This window comes from Aptenodytes patagonicus, chromosome 4, assembly GCF_965638725.1.
Source record: "Aptenodytes patagonicus chromosome 4, bAptPat1.pri.cur, whole genome shotgun sequence".
NCBI classification, from domain to species: Eukaryota; Metazoa; Chordata; class Aves; order Sphenisciformes; family Spheniscidae; genus Aptenodytes; species Aptenodytes patagonicus.
Window position 1 is genome coordinate 122,990 of NC_134952.1, and position 19,789 is coordinate 142,778.

Here is a 19,789-nt window from a genome sequence, read left to right on the forward strand (position 1 = left end):
CCAATCAATATACACACGAGCCGCCGCTTGTCTTTTGATCCGCAGCAGCACTTAAAGGGCTGAAAGTCACCTCTGCCCATAAATCTTCCCCTGCGGACAGTGCCCGGGGGCGGGGGACAGGCTTGGGACATTATTCTGAGCAACCACAGTGGGAAGGGGGTGAGTTTCTGGTGGTCCCGGGGGGGCAAGGTCCCCGAGCAGCCCATAGCATCCTCTGCCTCCTGCACAGAGGGGTTTACCCACGCGATGCAGAGCCCCACCGGGCCACCCGCGAATGCAGTCTGTATTTTGGGGATCTGAGGCTTTCCAGCTCCGCGGATGGGGCGTGTGGCAGCCCTGCTTTGCTGAAGTGCAGCCGTGAGCTGCAAGTGCTGGGGCGGCACTGAATTTTCATCCCCCGTCTCGCACCTCCAGCTCTACTCGAGGATCCTGGAGAAGAACGCCAACCCGCAGTGGAACCAGCGCCTGACGCTGCCGGCGATGGTGAGTGCGGGTGCCTGCCGTGGCCCCCCACCCGCCCGACCCCCACCACCACTCACCGCTCCTCTCCCTGCCTCTTTTCCCAGTTCCCTTCCATGTGCGAGAAGATGAGGATCCGGGTGACCGACTGGTGAGCGGGGAGGGGGCTCACCGGGGGGGCTGCCTGCGCCTGCCCGGGGGGAAAGCTGAGCCGGAGGAGTGGGACGGGCAGGGGGAGACCCCACGGGCAAACCCCCCTGGTAAACCCCCCCGGTCCACGGTGCGACGGCATCATGGGTTGTGTTGCAGGGACCGTCTGACGCACAACGATATCATCGGCACCGCCTACCTCTGCCTGTCCAAGATCTCGGCCCCCGGTGGGGAGCTGGAGGGTAAGGGCGGGGGGGGGCAGCAGGATGGGATTTCGGGTGCATGGCTGCAGAGGAGCACTGCATGCTCGTGGCTGGAGGTTGGTGTGTTGGCTTGGAGGATGTCACAGCCGCGGTGGTCCCTGCCAAGTCGCCGGTGCTGGGGGGAGACGCGGGACGGGGTGCCGGGGGTTGCTCCGTCCTGCGGTCTGTTTTCTGGTTGGACCTGGCCGCTCCCGGTTTGTGGTTTTGAAGGTCTTCAGGTCCACTCAGGGGTGCTGGGATGGGGGGCTGCAGGGCCATGGTGTGCCGGAGGTTTTGCTTCCTCTTTTCGTTGCTGCGCGGAGGTGGCTGCGGTCCCCTGTGTGGTTGGTGACAGGCGGTGGTGTCACCGGTGCTGGAGGATGCCACGTCCCACCTGTGCGTGCCCCCACTAGTGGCTCCTCCTTAGGTGGCATTTAGGGGCTGTCACGGGGTGGGATGGGCGTTCAGGTCCAGCTTGTGCTGAGGGTGCTCTTTCAAGTCCCAGGGGCTTTCCGAAGCAAAGGACCACCATGGAGACGCTACCAGGGATCGGTTGGGTGACACTGACCGTGTCACCTGTGCCGAGCGGGAGGGCAGGGAGCTGGGACACTCTTGTGGGGCTGCTGAGAGCCACGGCAGGGCCAGGAGCGGAGGCTGCCCTAACCTGCATGAACATCTCCTGCTGCTAACGAGCTTCGGTGGCACCTGCAACCCCACCGGGACTCCCCTCGCTCTGCTCCCTTTGCTTTGTGCATCTCTGAGACTCTCGGGTGCCCTGCAAACCCTCGCCTCATCACGAGCATCCCCATGACGCAGGGGCGCGGGACAGGGCTGGCAGCAGCTGCCGGGGCTCGAGCCTGGTGCAAAGCTGCAGCCGCATGTCCCGCAGCCCGTGGACCCCCCCAGCGCTGCCCGGCCGTGCGTGCAGGGTACGGAGTTGGGGTGCAGCACTGTTCTCCACTGGGGTGCTTGTCTGTCCAGCCCCCATCTTTCCCAGTTAAAGTGCAGCTCCTGGGCTGGTCTGGAGAGAGAGAGAGAGAGGCTGGGGAGGGAGGAGGAGGCTGTGAGGGGTCTGCCTGGGACTGGCATACCCCACCCCACCACTGAGACCTGCTGGCTCCCGAGGAGGCACCGGGGAACCGCGGCTCCCACCCGCCCCATGGGCCCGTCCAACTTTTGCAACACGCAGAGCATCCTTCAGGGATTCTCAAATCCTCCTGTTTCACACCAATCCCACAGCCTCCGGGAAGGACGATAGGGCTATTCAACAACCTCCTCCTTTCTCTCTCTGTCTCTCCAGTGCCTGTTGACACCGAAAGCCCATGAGAACACCCACCCTTGTTTTCATAACCCTCCATCCTCCCCTTGTGCTCTTCTGCCAGCCTTTCCTAACCTCTCTCCATTTCTTTGTGCCTCAGATGAGTTTCCTGCTCTCGCGAAGCCTCTGAAAGCCGCAGACCGTACGTCCCCTTAGCCTCTCGGTTTGCAATCACCGCTTGGTAATTGTTTTGCTGGTTCAGCTGCCGTCAGGGCTGGAGCGCTGGCTGCGGCTGGGGGAGCATCGGCTGCGTCGTGCCTGGGCACCTTGGTGGGAAGCGGGGACGGCGCCAGCACGGCCTCCCTCTGCCCTGCGGGAGCGGCGAAAGGGCTCCACCGCCCTTCCCCACAGCGGGTTTGGGGTGCCCATGCTGGGCAGCGATGCCTTTGTGGTCTTAAGTGTGTGTTGCGTGCTGAGCCAGCTGTGCAGAGGAGCAGCTAGCTCAGGAGCTCAGAGCAGGACCCTGCAAACGATTTCTGCCCCTTCGCTCTTCCTTCTGCTCGAGGTTTCCTAAAAATGAGCCTTTCTCTTCCGAGCACTCTCTTACTGCCTTAAGGGGAGCAGGGGGCCAGCTCCTCGGCTGGTGTAAATCCCCCCCGCTGGCTCACACCAGCAAAGCGATGCTCTCTGGGACCAGGAAGCTCTGTGCCCCCCCCGCACAGCCCCACACCCACCTTACCTTTCTCCTGCAAAAAGGTAAGCTGTCGTAGGACTCAAAGGGGGTGAAAAACTGCAGCATTTTGGTGGCCTGCAGCCGCATGCGTGTGGTCCCCATGGTCCTGCAGCGAAGCCCCGCGGGACACGTCCCCGAGGTGCCTTCGGGACTCTCTTAATGGCTCTTTTCCCCCACGGTCCCCAGCTGACGATGGGCTCGGGTTCCTGCCGACCTTCGGTCCCTGCTATATCAACCTCTACGGCAGCCCCCGGGAGTTCACCGGCTTCCCCGACCCTTACGAGACGCTCAATTTAGGAAAGGTGACGTCGGCTTCTTTCCAGCACAACCAAAACTAAACTACCGCCCCTCCTTGCCAAAAGAAAGCTGCTATTAACCCAAACTGGCTTTGTTATTAGGAGCCTGCGCTGCGTTTTCTGCCCCTGGCTATTCCCGCTGGCTAAACACCTCCTGATATTGCTCTGCTGCCCAAACACTCTACCTTTGAAGCGCTTGCAGAAATACTTTGCCTGGTCTTGCTCCTCTGCAATGAAGCCCGCTGAAAGCAAAGGCAGAGCTGCGGGGAGGGATCACCGGGGTCCTGACGCCTGTCCCTGGTCTACCCCAAGGGCGAGGGAGTCGCGTATCGTGGCAGGATGCTGGTGGAGCTGGAGACCAAACTGGTGGAGCACGTGGAGCAGAAGGTGGAGGACATTTCTGCGGATGACATCCTGCGGGTGGAGGTAACGGGGTCTCTGCGGGGTCCCGTGGACTCCGGGGTCGTCCCTCCGGCGGCACGGCATGTGGGGCACTAGGGAAGGGGCGTGGGTGTTGGTCCTGGGTGGGTGATGTCCCGTGAGCGGTGGAGTGGTCGGTGAGCTCCTGGAGGGTGTCTCCTGCTGTGTTTCCATCCCAGGGTGTCCAGCTTGCTCCATCTGAGCTGCTGCATGGTAGAGAGCAGACCATGGTGAACATGGAGGGGTGGGAGATTTGCTTCAACAGGACCCCAATCCCAGCTCGAGCGCTACCGCGGATGTGCTCCTTTTGCTCGTTTCTTCAGGCTTAAGCTGCATTTTTTATGGAAAGTTCTAGCCTTCTCCTTTGTCAGGTTTTTCCTAAATATCTCGCCCAAAATTCCCCTGCTGCAACATATGCTTTTCTTCCCTGCAATAAACTTTTCCATCTCGGAGGCCTCACTGAGCTGGTGTGCGCGGGGGTAGTAGAGGGTCTGTGTGTTGGAGAGCGGTGGTGGTGTCTTCTCTGCGGACACGGTCCTGTGCCTGTTGCAGAAGTACCTGCGCCGTCGGAAGTACTCCCTCTTCGCTGCCTTCTACTCGGCCACCATGCTCCAAGACGTGGACGACGCCATCCAGTTTGAGGTCAGCATTGGCAACTACGGCAACAAATTTGACAACACCTGCCTGCCCTTGGCCTCCACCACGCAGTACAGCCGGGCTGTCTTTGACGGTGAGCAACACGGGGGTGACCGAGCACTGGGATGGGCTGCCCGGGGAGGGTGTGGAGTCTCCATCCTTGGAGATATTCAAGACCCAACTGGACGTAGTCCTGGACAACCTGCTCAAAGTAACCCTGCTCAAGCAGGGGTTGGACCAGATGACCTCCAGAGGTCCCCTTGCCCACCTCAACCATGCTGTGAAGGGGGAATATGTGACTGGGGAGGAGTGGAGAAGCCAGGACTACTTCTCTCAGCTCTGTGCTGGCTTGAAGTGGTTTTTGGGCAGCACCTCAGCACTAACAGTGCCCATTTCTCTTCAAGGAAGAGCCAGTGCTTTGGGGTGGCCTTTCCCTGGCTCCTGTGGGGCTCTCATTCTGGTGTGAGATGTCCTCACCCCACTGGGTTTGTTCTGCTGGTTTCTGGCCTCACTGCTCTGCAGGAGCTGCTGCAGCTGTGGAGGTTGACGCACATCCCTTTGGACCTTGGTGTGCACTGCTCTGTTGCATGTGGGTTTGGGGAACGTAATTCCCATCCTCTTGCTCCAAAAGAGCCCCAGAGATGGGCTTCTGCCCAAGGCCAAATGCTGCACTGCCCCCCTTCATCTCTGCTCCAGTCCTGAGGAGTGGGGTCCCCTGTCACCCCAATATCATGAGCCCACCAGTGTGCTGTGCCCTCCAGGTTGTCAATATTACTACCTGCCCTGGGGCAACGTGAAGCCCGTGGTGGTGTTGTCATCCTACTGGGAGGATATCAGCTATCGCACTGATGCCCAAAACCTTCTCCACCACGCAGCAGACAGGCTGGTGAGTGCCGCGGTGGCGAGGAGCATCGTCCACCTCCTTTCTGCATCCTGCCCCGGGGGGACAGGGAGGGGACAGAGGCCACCTCCAGGCTGGGTCAGGTTTGGGGTTTGATGACTCTTGTGCTGTGGAGGGGAAATCTGTCGGCGTCCCGGGTGGTGCCCTGCTCAGCCCGTGGAGCGATGGAGGGAAAGGGACCACCCTCATCCCCACTGGGGTGACAGTGGGGTGTGAACGCAGTGCTTTGCCGTGCCACCCACCTGCCTACTGATGCAGGCGCAGGAGGCAAGGACCTTTCTTCAGCTCCTGAGCTATTTATGGGATTTCTTGCCGTATTTCACTGTTGTTTCCCCTGGAGCTCCAACAGGAGCAAAACCGCAGGTGCAGAGCCCCGGTGGGACCCAGGCTGGAGTTTCTGATCACGGGGAGCAGCCCCAGGCACTCATTGGGAGGGTTCTGGATGCGGGGTGGAGCAGGGCGCCGGGGGGTTCCCCGCTGTGCAGCTCCTCTTCCCCACCTCTCGTGCAGGAAGCAAACCTGGAGAAGGTCCAACTGGCTCTCAAGGCCAACCGCTCGCCGAGTGAGCTGGACGCCCTGGGTGCCCAGCTGGTGGATGACGTCATCGCTGACTGCAGGTATTTTCTGCCAGTTCTGAATGCGAGCCTTTTCATGCCGTTTATTGCGAGAGCGCTTATTTATCTTGGAAGGGACGACTTCTTCTTTTTTTTTCTTTTTTTTTTTTTTTTTCCCCCTCTGAAAAACACCAGTCGTTTGCTAATGTTTGCTTCAAAGGTTGCTGAGCCAAGGCACGGAGTTGAAAAGGTGACATTTAAGGCAAGTCATAAATTTCCAGCCTTCATGCAAGGACTGCAGCGTGGCTCACCTGAATGAGTGGCATTGTGTCGGGGCAGGAGCCAGAGCCAGGCCAGCCCAGCCAGAGGGACGGTGGGGCTCGTGGAGTGAGGAGCCACCGATGTGGCTTCCCGGTTGAGTCTCGTCTGCGCCGCGTAGGAGGCACCCGTGCAGAGCACCCGGAGGGGGCGTTCGGCTGGGCATGGGTGTTGTGTGTCCGACGGCTGGCCCGGGGGACGGGGACGGGGATGTTGCAGAGCTGGATGGTGCAGCCATCCCGCCGTCCCCGTGGGCAGCATCACCAGTATCTGCTGCTGCTTTGCCTTTCTAAGCGCTTGAACATTCGTTCAAGGGAGGCTGGGAGGGTGCCACGGGCTTTCCCTCCATGTAGCCTGTTTTTTTGGCCTGGATTGCGCTTTGTGGGGACGAGGAGCCGCTCCGGGGAGCATCACTGCGGTATGACCATGGCCTTTTATCCCAAGGACAGCTCAGCCCTCAGGAAGGTGTTTCAGGGACTGACCTCACCAGGGTCTTTGGACCATGGTTCCCCTTCAGGTATGCCCATGAAGGTGATCTCCACGTCCCGTCCCATGCCCATGCCTGGCCACACAACTTTCCTGCAAGCAGCTCCATGCCATCAATTTGGGGAAGGGCAATAGTAGGATCGTTGATGTGTTTTTAGCCCTGGCAAGCCCTTGCCAAGGGGAATTGAGAGAGCTGACGTGCCTCTTGGAGCTTTCTTGCCTTGGGAGGTAGGTGGAGAGCAGCCAAGCTGTGGGGACAGCCCTGCACTGGGCTGGGACACCCCATTGGTGGCAACTGGTGGCTGTGACGGGTGGACCTCTGTGGTCACCGAGCTCGTGTGGTGGCTCTTGGTGCTTTATCTCAGCAGAGAGGGAGAATTTGGCCTTCTTGGCTGTCCCTGAGGCCACCAAACCTGCTGGGACCAGTTGTCCCCCACCCCTTCCACAATAGCCACCAGCCTGCAGGACCATGTGCGCTGTCCACCTGGGCTTGTGCCAGTCACCTAAGGTTGGGGAGATGGTGCTGAGCTTTCTGCCAAGCCCTAGGTCCCCCTTTCTGTCCCCCCTGCTCTTTGAAAGGCCCAAGGAGAGGTCATGGAGGTGCTGGGGTGCAGTGGGCACGGGGGTGCAGCCTCTCTGGACCCTCCTGCGACACCCGTGTGGGACCAGACACCTTCTTCCTTCGGTCAAGGAGACCTCGAACGAGCTGACCCTGCTCCGCAGACCTCCTGGAGGACACGCTTAAGAAAACACACACACATACTTACAACCTCCCTGTTTATTTGCTTTTGAGCCTCATAAAGGAGATGTGTTTCGTCCGCCATGCACGCTGGCTCCGCTGGAAAGGTCAGAGCCATCCGACGGGCTGTCGATACCCCCCTCCCCTGCTCCTGGGCACACAGGACGGGACCTGAGGGATGAGCCACGGCTTTGGGTTTTCCAGAGATGCTGCGCCCTCCAAAACAAATTCAATTAACCTGGGGGGGGGGGGGGGGGGGGAGGGGAAAAATGTGGCCGTGGGATGTGCCAAGCCCGTGGTTCCCGCTGGCTCCTGGCCCCGCTCTGTGCTCGGCTCCTGCGGGATGCGGCTCCTCCGTCTCTGCGAGGGTTTGGCGTGGGGACCAGGGCTGGCTCGCGAGGGTGGTACCCACGGTGGGGGCAGCTGGAACAGCCCGAACGGCTTTTTGGGGGGTTTCGCACCCCTCCGTGCGCTGTGCCCTGGGGGGGACGAGCTGAGCCCTGCAGCTGGACCTGTCCGCAGCTCCCCCCATGATGCTGTCAAAGCCTGGTCTCTGGACTCAGCCAGGACAGAGCTCCTTTCCATCGGGATTTCGGAGGGATGGGACAACACCCCGCCGCTCTCCAGTGCTTCCGCATCCTCCTCCGGGTCTGGACCTCTCTGGTGAAAGGGTTCCAGCGGGAGGGGGTCTCCCCACCTCCTGTTTCCAGTAGGAAAACAGCGACGTGCTGCCAGCATCGCCTTGTCCACGTCTGTTTTCCAGACCTTTGCGTGAAGAGATGGAAGACGGCTGCTCTCTGGAAAAGAAAAGAATTGGAAGTAGCATACAAACGGACAAAGTTAGGGAAAGATGAGTCGTGGCAAAACCAAGTACCCAAAACGTTGAATTGCAGCCGGATTCAGGCAGCTCCTGCAGCTCCTTCGTGCTGATGGGCAGCAGCGCTGACCTGAAGGGTGGGTTTTGTCCCTCTGCTCCTGGCCGTGCCTCCTGCGGCGCGAGGATTGCTCCATGCTGGAGCTCGGAAGAGAGCTGCCTGTGAATTGACTCCTCTGCCGTTCCCTGCCAGAGCTGGGAGCAGGGTGAAATATGCAGGGGGTGGCCGGAGAGCACCTGCTGCAGAAGAGGGTCCATGTTTTTGATCGTCCTTTTGGTCTTCCTCGTACTTTGTCCAATTCTGTCGCATCTTTCCCCAGCTGGAAGCACAACGTTCACACGAGGATGCACCACGCATTTATGTGCTGGCACAGTGATGTTCTCAGTTCAGCCCTTTTGCTCTTTCCTCGTAATTCGTGCCTGGAGTGGTAACGGCCAGCGCAGGACCCATCACTGCGGAGGAACTCAACACTCCCATCTTTTGCCACCTGCCGTATAACCAGCTCTTTGGCCAGGAGATGACCATCCTCTTGGTCCAGGGTGGCAGAGCCCGTGGGGAAGGACGGTGCTGCAGGCTGCCGGGGAGCCCAGGCGGGCTGTACCGGTACCCCAGCATCCCTCCGCAGGGGACCTCTCGGGTCCAGGTTGTCCACCTCCCTGCTCTTCTCTTCTTAGTTGTGGTTTCTGCTAGTTTGTCAGATGCAAGAGTCAGACTTGCTGATCTCGGGTTCCCCCAGATCCTCCCAGCTCTCGCTGAGGTTGCCATCGCGTTGCTCCTTCCAGTCCTCTAATCATATTAATATTAAGCACAAAGCTACAGATCCCGCCCAACCGTCCAGTCCTTTCCTACCTGAACTGCAAATGATTTGCTGCTCGACTGATTTCCTCCCAGTCCTCTCCTCCCGGCCGCCAAGGCAGGACGGACCCCGACGAGGGGCTCTGCCCTGACGTCCTCCCGGCTCCCAGCTTTTTTTGCTATGAAAAATGCTGCTTCCAGCTCCGGCTCACCGGCACACGTTCCTCGTGTTGTTTATCCACCTGAACAGGGATAGGTCTTTAGGTTTTAGGCTTTTAATGCGGGCGCCTCCGTCTTTTTGCTTTTTTTTTTTTTCCTTAACTATTTCACGGTATTTTCACATTTCATTTGGTTGGGTCTGTGGTCTTTTCCTTTGTCCCATTTGAGCACAATTTAACTTCATTTGTAACAACCGTTGTGGTTGTTACAGGCCCCTGACATGCGGCAGGTATCTCCAGAAACAAGGTGTCTTCAAACCATTTCCATGCTGCCTATAGGATTTAACCCTTTCTGCTGCTCCTTTTCACAGCTCTTTAACACATTTCCTCCTTTTTGTGTAGTTTTATGGTTTATCTTTCTGAAATTAAATTCAACTGCAGTGTGTATATATATATTTTTTTTCCCTTCCTTTTTTTTTTCCTGTTCCTGCAAGGATATTGAAGTACATCCTAGTTTCTGCCACGAAGTGGTGTTTGCTTGGTAGGTGAGCAGCGTCCTTCCCGGGCACCAGCGACAAAGCCAGCCACGGAAAACGAGTGGGAGGTCAGCTCGTCAGCAGCTCCCTCGTAATAAACACACAAACGAAGCGTGGACACACAAAACTGGGTTCACGGCGCGCGATCGGTCTAACCATGGAGGGCTTGGGGCTGCAACCCCAGCGCGGTCTTTTAATTTAGCTCCTCGCACAGGATGCTACTGTGCTAATTAGCAGCTACTGATCGGGCTAATTAGCAGCACCCGCAAGGCTTCGTCTCCCTTTGGAAAAAGCAGCAAACCCAATTCTCTTTAAGAGAAATGAAAGAACTAAATTTCCCCCTAAATTTCTCCCTAAGCCTCTTGTTAAAGGAATCCATGTTATTAACCTGAGACAACCGGCAACGACACCATCTCGGGCAGGTACCACCGCGTGCATCTGCCCGTGGCACACCTCGATGAGCACAGCTGGGCAAGAGATGTTGTCCTTCTTACTTATCATGCAATTAAAACAGGGCTTACGGAGCCCCATCCCAGCCCGAGGGGGGAACGCTGGTGGCTGGCGGGGGGCTGCGGGGCGGGAGCCGGGAGCAAGAAGAGCGTTAATAAGGGCAGCACCGTAAATCACTGCATTTTACAGGAAATCCTCTAAATGGCTCAGCGCAGCGAAGATCCTCCCGGACTCCTGAAACGTTTCTCCAGCATCTTGAATCAATTTATATTAAAATGTCTGTGTGTGTGTGTGTGTGCGCGCGCGTGGTGCGTGTGGATCAGCCAGGGCTCCATCCAGGCTGCTGTGGGTGATGCGTGGGGAGCTGCAAGTGCGGTTTGAAGCTCCTTTGCTCTTGGCATCGCCATGTTCCCCAAATGTATCTTCGGCGGCTTGTTAATTCTTTGGAAACTTGCTGAAAAGGAGGAAAAAAAAATAATAAAGACAGCAAAACTCCACGAGAGGGTGAACGAGCTGCTAACGCCGCTTCTCTGCCTATCCCCCCAGCCTGACCCTGCCCGACGTCGTGGGGAAGCTGGCCAGCACCCACCTGGACCAGAACATGTACCGCTTTCGCAGCACCAACCTGGAGCAGATAGTGAAGGCAGCCCTGAAGCTCAAGCACGACGACTCGAGCCTGTTGGTGGCCCTGGAGCAGGCAGAGGACTGGCTCTCCAGGCTGAAGGCCATGGCAGAGGAGGTAATGCTGCTGCGATGGTGGCAGGAGCTGCTTTTCACCTTTGGGGGGGGGGGGGGTGTCTCGTTCTTCCCAAGCTCGCCGTCGCAGTGCTGTTTTGGTGTGACGGCTGTGAGCCATCACCCGGCGGTGCGGTAGGATGCAGAGAGGATGCTGCTCTCGCAGGCAGAGTCCTGGCCCCCCATGCAAGGGTTGCACCCGCATCCCACCGCAGTGATGCGAACTGGGTTAGGAAGGCGCCAGGTTTGGCAGCCGGCCGTTGAGGTTTAGCCTTGTTCATGGCAGAGCTTTACAGCACGGCCGGTAAACCCTCAACCAAAGCGACCTGGGCTGGCTGCGGAGGGCAGGGCTTGGAGAAATGTGGGGCTGCTGTGCCCCGGCCAGACCCAGATGGGATCCAGAGCTGCTGAGATGGGGTTTGGGTCGACTGGTCTCACTCCATGGGCTTGGGTTGGCAGCGGGAGTCGGGGCACGGCTGCTCTCCAGCCTCCCGCATCCCCCCGCGGCTGATGTGCTAGTTCGGAGCCCCCTGGTCGGACACTACGGCTTTTGTGTTTTCCAGCCCCAAAACAGCCTGCCCGATATAGTCATCTGGATGCTGCAGGGAGACAAGCGCGTAGCGTACGCCCGCGTGCCAGCCCACGAGGTCCTTTTCTCCAGGGGCATCTCCAGCTGCTGCGGCAAGAACTGCGGGAAGCTGCAGACCATCTTCCTGAAGGTACCTTGCCTTCTGATGTGTGTCCGTGCGTGATATTCATTTTTAAAACATTTTCCCCTAAAAAAAAAGAGAGAGACAGTTGTGAGGGAAACCTGAAATCCCAACACAATGGGCTGCGTTAACCCACGAGCGCCCGGGGTTCCGGGGACCCTCAGCCCCAGTTTCAACCCTGTTGAAGCTGGTACCTGCACGGTGAGAGCCTGGTTGTGCTTCTGGTGGAGTTCAGCTCCTCTTTGCATGGATCTGCAGCAGGTCCCCGTGAATATCTTCATATTTTCTGCAAGTGCCAGGGCAGTGAAGCTGCGTGCACTTTGGCCCAGATGGTGCTTTTTTTAAAAATATATTTTATTTTTTAATTTTTTAATGTTATTTTATGTTTTTCAAAATTCCTGACCCTCTGCCACCCCAGGAAATTTAAGCTGCGGCCTCCTCTGCCAGGCACTTACTGAGCTTCTCACATCTCAAATGATATTTCTTTGGCCTTTCACTGCGTGCCAGCTTGGGAGCAGACAATCGGTGCTGAACAAGCTCTAAAAAAATAAAGTGAAATAAAATAAACTGAATAAACCCCAAAACCCCAAGCCCAGCTGGCAGCAAAAGATGAACAAAAATATATTGGTTTTTTTCTGTACTTTAGCTCTGGATGGAAAACTAGCATCACTTGAAGGGGAAAAAAGTGACTGAGAGAGAGAAAAAAGGGCAGTGAGACATCTCCCTGTTTATTCTTTCTATTTTTGCTGAAGTATGTTGGCTGGGTTTGGTGTCCTAGCCCTGAAGGGTGTCTCACCGGGACGCAGAAGCCCTGACCACCGGGGCTTTGAAGCTCCTCGAGGTCATCCCCAAAGTGCTCTGCACGCTGTTGATGTTGTCCCAGTTCCCAGGGATGCTCCATGTCCCACCTACCCCCCTGCCTTCCCGGCCGGGGCTATGGGGGCTTCGTACCCACCACCCCCAGCCTCGCATCCCGGGCATCCCCCATTAATGTCCTCCTCGGGGATATTAATGGGGCTCTGCCTTTGGCAGTACCCCCAGGAGGAGGCGATGGGTCCGAGGATCCCAGCCCAGATCCGGGTCCAGCTCTGGTTCGGGCTGTCGGTCGATGAGAAGGAGTTTAACCAGTACGCCGAGGGGAAGCTCTCCGTCTTTGCCGAAACCGTGAGCATCTCGCAGGGACCACCATAGAGGGTTTTTTTTCTCCCCGGCGTGGGCAGCAGCTCCCCCATGGAGAGGAGGGGGTGGGCTGGACCGCGGGTGAGGGCACCGCCAGGTGGGGGTCGCATCAACCCCTACCAACCGTGAGAAGAGCGGGCTGTTTCCACCAGCATCCAGCCTGAAAGGAATCGTGGCTTCACATCTCCTTCCACCTGCTGGGGGGGGGGGGAAAGCTGGGGGTGCCCATGGGGGCGGGGGGCTGGTGGGAGGGGGTTAGGCTCTTCCCAGGAGGTCTGTCCTCCGGATGGGGCTCTCCAGGAAGGAAGGGATTACTTATGGGATTTCAAAAGGATTATTCATGGGATTTTGTGCCTCCAATGCAAAAACCTCTCTGCTTTTGCTCCCCCCAGTATGAGAACCAGACCAAGCTGGCGCTGGTGGGGAACTGGGGCACGACCGGCCTGACCTACCCCAAATACTCAGATGTCACCGGCAAGATCAAGCTGCCCAAGGACAGCTTCCGCCCCTCCACGGGCTGGACCTGGGCCGGGGACTGGTTCATCTGCCCGGAGAAGACGTGAGTGATGGTTTTCTGCAAAGAGCAGAGCCTGGACGGGCTGTCGCGGGCACCCCAAAAACCTGAGCAGATGCTAAGCTGGTGGCAAGGTGACCCAGAAAGCTGGTTGGAGATCTGGGGTGCCATGGGGGTTCCTTGTCTGCCTGCCCCGTCCTTGGTAGGCGGCAGCGTTAATGCAAAAAGCATCGTCTCTGCGCTGGGTGATGTCCCTGGGGCGGTGGGTGCTGCACAGGCACTCACGGACATGATGGCCCCGGCACCCAGCTCACCGGGGTGCCTGTGCAAGCCCCACACTGAGGAGCTTTGGAGGTGGGATCCCAGGGGGGGGAATGAGGGGATGGGAGGGGATGGTGGATGCTCAGCACAGCTCTGCCATCTTCTTGCATTGGATTTACAGCCTGTATTTTGGGCTTCACCTGAGCCGGGCTGCTGAGGTCTCGTGGGAGCTTTGCTTGGTGCATCTGGGGTGGAAGAGGCTCAGGAGGCAAAGCGTGTGCTGGGGTGTCGTGGCTGGCCACGAGAGGAGGAAAGATGCGAGGCCGTGCTGCTGCCCGTGCAGGGCTGGGAGGGCAGGAGGGGGAGCCCCTGACGCCATGCATCTCCCCGGGGTGCAGGCTGCTGTACGACGTGGACGCCGGGCACCTGAGCTTCGTGGAGGAGGTGTTCGAGAACCAGGTCCGGCTGCCTGGAGGCCAGTGGATCCACATGACTGACGCCTACACCGATGTGGTAAGGACAAAGCGGGCAGCCTGGTGCCGAGCTGCCGCCCCAGGCTGCAGTGGCAGGAAGCCCCGGGGGGGCTCAGGGGAGATTTAGGCATCTGCTGGGCACTGTTTGGTTGAAAACACCCCTGTATCCCACAGAACGGGGAGAAGGTCTTGCATAAGGATGAGATTGAGTGTCCTCCGGGCTGGAAATGGGAAGACGTGGAGTGGGACACCGATCTCAACAGAGCCGTGGATGAGAAAGGTATCAGAAAGCAGTTTTGGGCATCCATGCCATTTTCATCCTCTTTACTCTGCCCATCGTGGTGTTTCCTTCCACAGGCCCATCCAGCACTAGGGATGAAAACATCCCCTTCACGGCTGTGTGAGCTGCCCCGCTGGCTTCAGGAGAAGGGGATCAGGCCCTGGGGGTACCCTCTCCCCCTTGCTCTGGCTGAGGCTGGGGCTGCGGGGTGGGCAGCTGTAAAGGCAGTGCTTTCCTTGCTGCTGGGGGTAGTCCAGGCTGTTCTTCTCGAAGATCTTACCTGGCTTCTGGTGAAAGAGAAATGGAAAGCATCAGGCCAGAGGGCATCCGAGATGGTCACAAAGGTTGGGGTTGCCTGAGGAAGGAAGGACAGAGAGGAGAGTCCCCAGGCAGTGACTCTGAGCCAAGGGCTGGTGGGACACCATGAATCCATCACCTGGGCATCCCCAGGGGGACACCTCCATTGGGTAGCAGCATGAGTAGGTCGTTATCTGCGTGGACCAGCAAACTGGGAAAGTGTGTTGTATCTGGACAAACCTTTGCTATTAAAGCTGTTCCAGTCTGGATATATGTGAAGAGAGGTCCCTGGTGGGAGGCAAGGTCGGGGGCTCTTCTCCCGCCTTCACCCAGGTGTCCCCTTCTCTCCAAGGCTGGGAGTACGGCATCACCATCCCGCCGGACCGCAAGCCCAAGGCCTGGGTGCCGGCCGAGAAGATGTACCACACCAACCGGCGACGGCGCTGGGTGCGGCTCCGCCGGAGGGACATCACGCAGATGGAGGCCATGAGGAAGGTAGGACGGGGGCTGGGGAGAAGAGGGTGAGAGCGGCTTGGGGCCGTGTCCCTGTCTCTCCATGCGGAGGTGGAGGTGCTTGGCCTTCTGCAGAGTCCTGCTGTGCTTTGGAGCCTGGTGGCCCTGGTCTCCGTGCTGGAGCAGCAGCAGCCTCTGTGGTTTCCACCATGGGGGTCAACACCTCCCAGGGGTGCTTGGTTGGGCTGCAGGGTGGGACAGGGACCTCCACCAGTGCCACGAAGCAGCTCAGGGGGACCGGGGCTGGCAGAGGTCCCTCGCCTGTCCCCTGTCCCAGTCCTGCTTCCCTCTAGGTGGTGCAATTGGACTGCAAATGCCACCACAGCGCTGCCGCTCATCCCTCCCCCCCAGCAAGTTCCCCAGGACACTTTCCTCCCTTTCCAGCACTTTTTCTAGATTAATTGTGGATGAAAAGCACGGGGAACCCCTGCCACCCCATTTGCCAAAGGGATGCAAGTGTCACAGGGAGGTGACACAACTCTGGGGAGAAAAAGCCTTCACGGGCTTGTGACTGATGCCCTGGACAGGATGTCCCATGGTGGCAGAGCCGTGGTGGCCCCAGGAGGGATCAGGGGTGGTGGCAAAGTGGAGGGCAGGCTGGGAAGACGGAGGCGCTGGTGCTACCCAGGCCTGGGCAGGATGCAGCCCCCTCCTTGCTCAGCACGGGCAGCCCCCAGCCCAGCGAGACCCTTCTCCAAGTAGGGTTCACCCCAGGGACTGGACGAAGGGCTGAATCCCCGGCTAAGCCGGAGACCTACGAGAGGACACGAGGTGGGACAACTGTAGCAGGCAACAACTCGAAGAGGCTGGTCCCAGGTTTGGGTGGGCACAGCCCTGGCCCTGGAGAGCCCCAAAGCGGCTTTGCCCCTTGGCTGTGCCGGGGTCCCGCCGTTGTCACCTGCAGAGGGGCCGTGGGGTGGTGGGACCGAGCCCCCCTGAGCCCTGGCGTGTCCCTGCCCCGTAGCACAAGCAGGAGGAGCTGGATGGGGAGGGCTGGGAGTACGCCTCGCTCTTCGGCTGGCGCTTCCACCTGAAGCATCGCCGGACCGACACCTTCCGCCGCCGCCGCTGGAGGCGCAGGATGGAGCCCCTGGAGCGCACCGGGGCCGCCGCAGTCTTCGCCTTGGAGGGGGCCCTGGTAAGTACCCACCTTTCCCCCCAAAATTGCTGCCTGGGAGGGGGAGCCCGGTCGGGTCTGCTCCCACCCTCCGTCCCATCCCAGGGAGCGGACCCGGAGCAAAGCTCGTTATCTGCCACTCGTTATCTGCCACCTGCACCCGCCGCTGTTTGTTTAGCTAATATTCTGGCTTTCTTAATACACTGGATTTCATAATCCTTTGGCTTTTCCAATAACTAAATGAGAACCAACCACAGCAGCACAAAGCCCCTATTATAGGGCTTTTTATTTTTTCCCCACCCATTTGGCTTTTTTTCCCCCTCCTTCTCTGCTCTGTCCTTCCCTCCGTCCAGCGTTTGAACCCAGCAGCCCCTTTGGGACACCAGCGGCTTCATGGTGTCCACGTGCATCAGCCCTGAGCTCACTCTGGCCCCATCCGAGGCGGGTCCCAGCTGCTGCCCACCCCCAGGGCTGCCGGTGGGACCCTGGCTTCTCCCCCTTCAGCCTGGGGCCCGTTGATATGATTTCTGGCCAGACCCTTCATCCCTCTGCATCTCAGCAGAGGCAATTGAGGAGGATTTAGCTGGAAAACCCTATAACATGGGGTGCGTGTCCGTGCATACGTGTGTGTGTGTGCGTGCACACCCATGGGGCCATGCAGGAACCCCCCGTGCCCTTCCCTGTCTCCGGGGGCGAGGGGAGGTGGGTGGGCAGTGTCTGATGGGGCTGCCTTGGGTCTCCGCTTGGTCGTGCGGTTTTCCAAGGGGCTCAGCCGTGCCCTCGTTTCGCCTTCGTTAGCCCGCAAATGAAACGGGTTTGTGAGTTTGGCGGCTGACGGACCCGTCTGCTGGGGGTACCAGGGGATGTGGGGGAGACCCGGGAGAGGAAAATCCCCTCCCCATTGCGTGTGGGGCAGAGGCTGAAGCAAAGGGGAAGAGGAGAAAAAAGCCCCATTAAAATGGCAATGTGGCAACGTGCCTGGGAGCTGCTTCTTGCTTCTCTCCTGGTGACGCGGATGCGGTGGCAGGGGGTCCCCGGTTGATTTAAGTGTCCCCCGGTGTCACTGTTGTGCTGCTGGACCCCCACCTGCCCCAGGCTGCTGGGGGCTGCCCCTTCCAGCCCTCCACCCCCAAAGCCTGTTAGACCTGATGTTACCTACTTTGCGTATTTATTTTCCAAGCATTTCTTAGCGGTGTCAGTTAGCGTTAAGTGCTGAGTTCTTAGCAGCCTCCCAGAGCTCTCATTTATCTTTATGCCAAAGTTACTTCTATAACTTTTATTATATTATCATGTAACAAATCCAGTTTATTATTTTGCTTATTTTCTAACTGAAAACAATTCTAGCAAAAAAAGCAGTCGTTCTACCTTGCCTTGCCTTGCCATATCTTGCCTTGCCTTGCCATACCTTGCCATGCCTTGCCTTGCCTTGCCATACCTTGCCATGCCTTGCCTTGCCTTGCCATACCTTGCCATGCCTTGCCTTGCCTTGCCATACCTTGCCATGCCTTGCCTTGCCTTGCCTTGCTTTTCTCTCTTCCCCTTCCCCAGCAAACACTGCCCTAAAGGTCACTGCTGCTCCTATAACGACCCCAATGCAGACATCCAATTCCCTTACACCAAGCAAATGCCTGGACCATAAATTTTCCCTGCTTGAACCTCAGCAAAGCACAAGGAAAACCCTCAGCGGTGTCCTGGGTGACAGCAGGGTCCTGGGGGAGCACCAGGTCCCGCTGTAGGACCGTGCTGCTTCTGGGAGTTGAACCATTGCCCGGGCAGGGCGATGCCGTCTGACAAGGAGTAGTATTTACTTCAGGCACGGAGATTTCGGGGGATGCTGTCCCCGCAGGGTGACAGCTCGGGAGGGAGCAGCCCGGGAGAGCAGCAGGTGAATCCCTCCCCAGCCCTGGCTCCGGCTCCTGGCAGCCTGGAGGGTGCAGGACTGGCCCGCCCGCCTTTGGGGCTCTGCTCGCCGAATTCCCCTCCACAGTAGGTCACTCTGGCTCGCCTCGGTGCCCTCGTATTTTGGGGTTACTGGCCGCATTTTCTGTGGTTGCTTGGTTTTCTGAGGATTGCTTTATAAATGATCTTGCCATACTTTCTGGTTTTGCAGCTTCATGCCTTTACAGCTCTCCTCTCTCGCTTGAATGACTTACGTATTTTTCCAGGATGCTCCATCCCAAAATAATACCTAAATCTTCATAGCATCTCCCATCCAGCAACCCCAGACCCTCCGGTCCTGCACAGGGTCGACCCCTCCATCCGCTGGAGCCGCGAGCAGGAGGAGGAACTCGGCGTGATGCCGCAGAGCTGGGATCAGTGTGGTGGGGTGAAGTGGTGCCGAGGATGGGAAAATATGAGTGGGTGCTGGGGGCTGGGAAGGGTGGGCACTGATTTTCCACTCTATTTCCGATGCTTTTTTTAACGCAGGCAGAGGGAGGTAGCTTTTCAAGACAGAGGTGTCAGGGGCGCGGAGTCCGAGAAGGGCGCCCGGATAGGTCAGCAGCTGGAGTTTGAGCTGCTGCCGCCAGCTCTGATCACGCTGAAGCAGAATAAAGATGCTGTCAGGAGAGGGAGCCTGGAGCATCCCCCAGCTCAGCTTTTACCCAGGCCTGGGGCCAGGGCTGCCACTGGCACGCCACCGGTTGCTGGAGCCTCCCGAAGCTCCTCCTGTCTGCTCTGTCCCGTTCCTGTTATCTGCCGCCTTCTCCACGAAAGGCATTTGTGCGATTTTGTGGTTGTGGCATGGGTTGCCCGGAGCCCGTCCAGCAAAGGAGCCGTACGGCGGTGCAGGGAAACTGAAATGGAGGGAGGATTAAAGTGCAAACTCAGACAGAACAAGCCAACACCCCAAGTGCTAATTCCCCGAGCTATGTGAAAGGGTTGGTTTCCAACAGCAAGATAATACCAAACATGACCAGAAGGAATGTGTCTTGGATGCAGGAATGTGTGGATGGTGCTTGGGGTTTCTGGGCCTCCCTCTTCCCGGGGATGCTCAGCGTGCATCGCTCCGGCCTTACCAAACTGCGCAATCGTTGCCGTTAAGACATGCTGAACCCCAACACTTCGGGATCAGGGTGACCCAGAGCTGGGAGCAACTGGAAAGCAGAGCCCCACCGGGTTGCCCTTCTGCTGAGCAGGGTTTTGTAGGAGCTCATGACTCCTTGGCGGAAGCTTCCCCGAAAAATCCCACTCCAGTGGTGGAGCTGAGCAGCTGAAGCCCCGGGGCTGTGCGTGGGGCTCAGCACCTTTGCAGGGTGAGCTCAGCATCAGTTCAGCACCACCTGCAGGGTGCGGGCGTCTGCTCCCAGCCAGCCCCGCTCCCTGGAGCAGGAAGAGCCGGGGGGTTGCTGTGTGCCCAGGTCACCCCAGCTTGCTCCCCTCGCCCGGCCCCACTGCGTCACGATGGCCCCCCAGACCCACACATACTTGTGTGCACACGCGTGCATGATTTCTTTTGCATGCTTGCTCTCCCCAAGCACATGCTCACCCCTACTTTTGCTCCAAGACTTTTATTTCGCTGCTCACGTATGCTCCATCCTTCCCCTGACCCCAAACAATGGGGAGGAGGAGACATTCCCCGATCGCCCGTCCCATGGGGAGCAGCATGGGGGCTGGGCAGCGCGGCTGCTCGCAGGGTGGTGCTGCCCGAAGCCGGGCCACGTGCTGCTGCGAGGGCTTGTGGTGCTGCCACGTGGCACTGGGTT

General features: G+C 58.6%; 1 protein-coding gene across 7 annotated transcripts in view; it reads left to right on the plus strand.

Annotated features, from left to right (window-relative positions):
• The window catches only part of DYSF (dysferlin), a 107,546-nt gene that overhangs the window by 14,403 nt on the left and 73,354 nt on the right, over positions 1 to 19,789 (plus strand). For 4 of the 7 annotated variants that reach the window (XM_076335621.1, XM_076335624.1, XM_076335620.1 and 1 more), the window contains exons 14-29: positions 415 to 483; positions 567 to 610; positions 769 to 851; positions 3,029 to 3,144; positions 3,451 to 3,564; positions 4,111 to 4,288; positions 4,956 to 5,080; positions 5,606 to 5,712; positions 10,553 to 10,745; positions 11,305 to 11,460; positions 12,484 to 12,615; positions 13,023 to 13,189; positions 13,804 to 13,918; positions 14,053 to 14,158; positions 14,808 to 14,950; positions 15,933 to 16,106. In XM_076335621.1, the coding sequence (XP_076191736.1) occupies positions 415 to 483; positions 567 to 610; positions 769 to 851; positions 3,029 to 3,144; positions 3,451 to 3,564; positions 4,111 to 4,288; positions 4,956 to 5,080; positions 5,606 to 5,712; positions 10,553 to 10,745; positions 11,305 to 11,460; positions 12,484 to 12,615; positions 13,023 to 13,189; positions 13,804 to 13,918; positions 14,053 to 14,158; positions 14,808 to 14,950; positions 15,933 to 16,106 (2,022 nt within the window). Of the gene's footprint in view, positions 1 to 414; positions 484 to 566; positions 611 to 768; positions 852 to 2,269; positions 2,312 to 3,028; positions 3,145 to 3,450; positions 3,565 to 4,110; positions 4,289 to 4,955; positions 5,081 to 5,605; positions 5,713 to 10,552; positions 10,746 to 11,304; positions 11,461 to 12,483; positions 12,616 to 13,022; positions 13,190 to 13,803; positions 13,919 to 14,052; positions 14,159 to 14,807; positions 14,951 to 15,932; positions 16,107 to 19,789 lie in introns of all 7 variants that reach the window. The other 3 variants (XM_076335619.1, XM_076335618.1, XM_076335622.1) reach the window with 1 other exon arrangement.